General features: G+C 34.2%; 1 protein-coding gene across 1 annotated transcript; it reads left to right on the top strand.

Moving 5' to 3' along the window:
* The first annotated feature begins 855 nt into the window (after positions 1-855).
* FABP2 (fatty acid binding protein 2) lies at positions 856-4,542 on the top strand. The gene is made up of 4 exons (XM_037830565.1): positions 856-922; positions 2,188-2,360; positions 4,002-4,109; positions 4,492-4,542. The coding sequence occupies exons 1-4, from the start codon at positions 856-858 to the stop codon at positions 4,540-4,542; spliced, it is 399 nt and encodes a 132-aa protein (XP_037686493.1).
* Positions 4,543-5,800: the final 1,258 nt, after the last annotated feature.

The following is a 5,800-nucleotide window of genomic DNA, read 5'->3' as shown; positions in this document are numbered from 1 at the left end:
TCTACAGTGGGGGAAGGGAGAGACGTAGTCACCACCTTCTCTTTTTACTTTTCCAACCACCCTCCATACCTCTGCCCCACAGACATATCGAGCTTCGGCTTCTGACTTTTCCAGGTTTGGGAATGAGAGGGAGAGTAAAACAAAGGACTGGTTTAAATTCATGGCATTGGTGACATCTGACTTTTGTTTTCTCTGCACATACCAGACATTTAGAGCTGATTCTTTCTCTTGTGTGAGCTTTCATGTTATCCAGCCACATTTCCACCTCTTGAAATTTTGCTCAGTGGCCTCTCACCATTCGAGACCCCAAACAAAAATCTAATGAGTACCTGCCAAACTCCTGGACAACCCTAAACACAATGCAAGAAGACATATCAGCAAATAAATTTCCAGTCTCAGTAATCATATTGACTTTAATTTTTTTAGCTATAAATCTTACTTTACAGGAAACTGCTATTGTAAAAAAGGGGTAGATCATTAACAGTCTCAGATGTGTTTTGATATATGCTCTAAATTATATAACCTCCAACATAGTGTGCACTTTGAACTTGTATAAAAACTCTCCTCAGAAAGCGTACATTCTAATTCACGAAATAAACGTGCCCACAAACTGTAGTTTAAGACAGAATAGTCATGCTTGTCAGGTTTCAATTCAGTTGAATTTCAGAAGAGGAGCAAAGAAATTTATGGAAAGGGCAGCTAGAATGGGTTGGCATTACAATAGATAGGTGAGCTCTTTGAACTTTAAACCTCCACATCACTGTATGAAATTGCTTGTAAGATAAGAAATAGAATAAATTCTCTAAATACAGACACAAATCCTTGCTTGCTTAGAGGCTGACTCAACTGAAGACCATGGCATTTGATGGTACTTGGAAGGTAGATCGGAGTGAGAACTATGACAACTTCATGGAAAAAATGGGTAAGGGCTTCATTATTGAATGGCTAATTCCTTGATTTTTCACAGACATTTTTCTTTCTAATTCTCTCCAAACCCCTGGGCTTAGAGAATGGCTCCTACTTTGGTGGTCAGAATCCAGAATGTATGATGGTTCAGAAAGAAAGCCATATTCTCACCTCTTACATTAGAAAGAATGTGCTAACTCACTAGTGGAAGGAAAGATTCTTTGAGTGCTGTCTACCGAAAGGCCAAAAAGATACAGATATATTTCATTCACTCTTTAACTCATGATTGTACTGGGATCATTAAAAATTGATACTATACAAAGAGCATGGATGGTGGTTGGAAAAGTAACAGAAAATTTAAAAAAATAAAATAAAAAGGAATATGTAATGATAACCTCCAGAATTTAAAACATTGAATTCTAGGGAATAGAAAAGCGAAGGCCATGCAATAAATTAGGGGAAAAGAGTGCTATCAGAATTCACAGTTCTGAATGAATTAGACTTAAAATTTTCTCTTTTCCCCTGACTTATAAAACTTTGGGAATAATCTCATGAAGGTGTTGATTTTCTTTAGAAGTTTTAATATATGTATAGATATATAGATAGATATATATAGATATAGATAGATATTCTAGCAGCTCATAGACTGCATAAAATAAGTGAATAAATTTGTGGCATTTACAAGGAACAAAAATCTGCATCAATTATATCCTATTATTCAGGGATTCCAAGTCCAAATTTATGGACTTTCTTCCAATAATGAATTTGATTGGAAAATTTGCTAATTTTCTCATTTTCGTGTAATCAGAAATGCCACAAAAAGCAAAGAAAATGATGAAGTTCTAAGCTTAAAAACCATTACAGAGAGCAAACGGGCATGAAATGCAGAATTAAAGTTGTATGTCCTTATAAATGTATGAATGTATTTTTTAATCCTTCATTTAACACCTCTGGAATTTGGCTTATTTAACACTGAAACAAAGAGTTTGATAATTTTGCTAAAATTAAATTAAAATTACTCAACTCTAAGATTCTGTAATTCTGTGCTTCACTTAATTTTTTTAATTTTGGAAAAAGAGCTTGAATCAGTTCTTTTGATCTGATTGACCTTGACTTTTTCTACAGAAGTGGTCTGAATCCTCTTGTGCAGAGGCAATGCTATCACATTTTCTCACCCATTATCAAGATTTTAAAAATATTTTTAAAAACACAGTACTTGGAAAAATAAGCTCTCTCTATGGCACTTGCACTTTATTTTCTTCCACCTCTTTCCCTTTGCAGGTGTTAATATGGTGAAAAGAAAACTTGCAGCTCATGACAATTTGAAACTCACAATTACACAAGAAGGAAATAAATTCACCGTCAAAGAATCAAGCACTTTTCGAAGCATTGAAATTGTGTTTGAGCTTGGTGTCAATTTTAATTACAGCCTGGCTGACGGAACTGAACTCACTGTAAGAAATCTTTTTCTAAAAAATGTATTCTTCCTTTTTCTATACAGTACTAAAGCAATCTCTGTTTCAAGACATTAGAAGGTTTGATTAATGCTGATCTCCATTTATTGAAGAAGCTGATGGAGTTTATGCACGTTATATCTTGCACAAATTAGCAGGGTATTTAAATGCAATATTTTAATTTTCATACACATCTTGTGAGGAATTCAGATTGAACAATAAGAATTAGAAAAATATCTTTAGAATGGCAGAGTATGGAACTATTCATAAAGAAATCTAAAGCTCTGTGTTTTCAACTTTACATACCTGACAGCAACAAAAGCTTTTAGAGTGAACTTAATGTATAAACAATGGGGATTATTTCTCAATACCGGAGTCATTTCAGCTTCAAAAAGTACTTAGAAAGAAAAAAGTACTTAGGAACAATATCAGTTTCAAAAATTTTTGTTGTTCCATATTCACTGAGAAATCTCAAAATTGGTTAAAATACATCATAATGAACCAGGCTTTTGCTTGGCCATATATTTTATGCTGTCTTTGAAAAAATATATAAACAAACAATGAAATATTCCAAACATTCCTCAAAGTAGACAAACAAAATACTCTCTTTAGTTGTATATAGTACAGAAGCAGAGGGCTAAAGCAGCTATTTACCAGGAAGCCGGAAGTAACGCATATACAGGTAATGTTTCCCTCTCAAGAATTGATCGTTTATTTGCTTTGAAAACACACATGAAATATGTAATGATCATTCACCTTATACCTACAAGTATTCCAATGTGGTTCAGGTCCCTAAGTTAACTACAGACTCCCAAAGCAAGTTGAAACTTAAAGAGTCCTTGAAAATAATTTTGATATTTTAAATTACGTTGTTTACCTACCTTTGCCTGTTAAATACACTGACTTCTTGTCTCCTTGACACCTAAAATTGTTGAGTCAGAGGTATGAGCATGTAACCTAAACATAACAGGCATTTAACAGATCCATTGAAATAATAAAATAAATGAATTAATTAGCAAATAAGTGAGTGATCAAATGGAAAAGTCTAAGGCTATATTGTGGGTCACTGGGAATGTTCTTGTTAATGTTTAAAATATAAAATTTTAAGGCTTATCATTTTCAACTGATTTTGTTTTAACCTCTTTAGACTCAGAATTTGTTTCTAGTTAAATTATGAATGGTTGCAATGACAATTCACTGTTGAGTATAGGATCAATAATCATATTTTAATTACTATCACAATCACATAAATTAAAACAAGCACAGGGTTGTTAGCCTCTCCATGAAACTAATTTAAACTGTGATTAAATTTAGAACACTCTTCTTAACATGAAAGAAGTAGAAAAGAGAAGTCCTGATCACCTGCTTTATAATACAGCATATGCAAATTACCAAGGGAGGGAAGCAGAGTGGAAACCAGAGCAGACTCTAGAGCCCAGGAGCCTGGGTTCACTCCTGGTTTTGTGATTTTGGGTGAATCACTGTGTCTGTTTCATCATCTGCACAATGGAGATAATAATAGCATCTATTTCATGGGGTGGTTGTGAAGATTAAATGAAGAAGCAGATCTTTAGCACTTGGTGCCTGACATGTGTGAGACCCTTATAAATGCTATCTCTTGCTCTTATTATTTGTATGCAGGGTAGCTGGACCCTAGAGGGAAACAAACTTATTGGAAAATTCAAACGGATAGACAATGGAAAAGAGCTGAATGTTGTCCGAGAAGTTACAGGTGGTGAACTAGTCCAGGTAAGTTGTAAAAAGATTATAATCATTTCCCAAAGATAAAATAATTACATGGCAGTAACTTTTTGAGGTTGCTGAATTATGTCTTTGGTACATAGAGTGTTACTCTTTTTCTCTTAAACTTTACTGATTTTAAAAATATAGATATTTTCTGATGACTAATTGTTGAAGAGAGCTTACACATATATCAAATATATCAATACCTATTGTAACTGAAAATGTAAATGATTACAAACCAAAACGTTTTTTATAAATGGGTGTATCCTATGTCTATATAAAATGCTACTATCAAGTAAAAGGAAAAATATCATAAATACTAATATTGTTCCTAATTTAGTCTAAAATCTTAATGCCAAGTTCTTCTATATTTGTTAACACCTTTCAGGCTTTTGAATATGAGGGAGTAAAAGCCAACAGGATCTTTAAAAAGGAATAAGCATTATTCTTGGAGCACAGCCCAGAACACAAATTGGATGGAAGATCTACATTGTGCCAGAACTGTTTGTCTCTCCCCATCAAGCATATGGTTACTGACTGATTAGAGCTTTAATAAACATTGGACAAAGGTATATATATCCAGTCTTGCCAAAGCACAAGAAGCTAAAGTTAACTAGGACTTAACTTGTTGAACAGTCTTAAAGTTGTACATTTATTGGCGTTCTAAAAGAATTGGTGATATTTTAAAAACAAAAATATTGTTCCCACATTACTTCATGAGTAGCCTCTCCTTTTAAAAAAAAGTTAAGTGACATAGCATTGATAGACTGTTCTTTTTTTCACTTTTGGTAAGTAAAAACACAGGCTGCATGGGGGGACTTTTTCAATGCAATTTTACTGAGATATATTCACATAACATATAGTCATTCAAAGTGTACAATCAATTGTTCACAGTATCATCATACAGTTGTGCATTCATCGCCACAATCTTTGAACATTTTCATGACTCCAAAAAATAAAATAAAAATTAAAATAAAAAGAATATCCAAAACACCCTCTTCCCCACTCCTCCCCCAGTGTTCATTTACTTTTTTCAATACAGTTTTATTGAGATATATTCGCACACCCTACAGTCATCCACAGTGTACAATCGATTATTCATAGCACCATCATACATTTGTGCGGTCATCACCAGAATCAATTTTTCAACCTTTTCCTTACTCCAAAATAAAAATAAAAGCAGAAAAGAACACCTAGATCTTTCTATCCCCTCCATCCTACCCTATACTTTATCTAATTTTTGTCCCCATTTTTCCATTCATCTGTCCATACACTGGATAAAGGGAGTGCAAGCCACAAGGTCTTCACAATCACATAGTCACTTTATGCAATCTACATAGTTAAACAATCATCTTCAAGAATCGAGGTCACTGGGTTGTAGTTTGACAGCTTCAGGTATTTCCCTCTAGCCATTCCAACATACTAAAAACTAAAAGGTGATGATATCAATATAATGCATAAGAATACCCTCCAGAGTGACCTCTTGACTCCTTTTGAAATCTCTCAGCCACTGGAACCTTATTTTGTTTCATCTCTCTTCCCCCTTTTGGTCAAGAAGATCCTCTCAATCCCACAGTGCTGGGTCCAGGCTCATCTTCAGGAGTCACTTCCCGCATTGCCAGTGGGATTCATACCCCTTGGTGTCATGTCCCATGTAGGGGGAAGGGTAGTGAATTCAACTGACAAGCTTAGAGAGA

The sequence above is a fragment of the Choloepus didactylus genome, chromosome 3 (genome assembly GCF_015220235.1).
Source record: "Choloepus didactylus isolate mChoDid1 chromosome 3, mChoDid1.pri, whole genome shotgun sequence".
In the NCBI taxonomy this organism is placed as follows: Eukaryota; Metazoa; Chordata; class Mammalia; order Pilosa; family Megalonychidae; genus Choloepus; species Choloepus didactylus.
The sequence above is the reverse complement of the archived record's forward strand: the minus strand, read 5'-3'. Positions and strand labels throughout refer to the sequence as shown.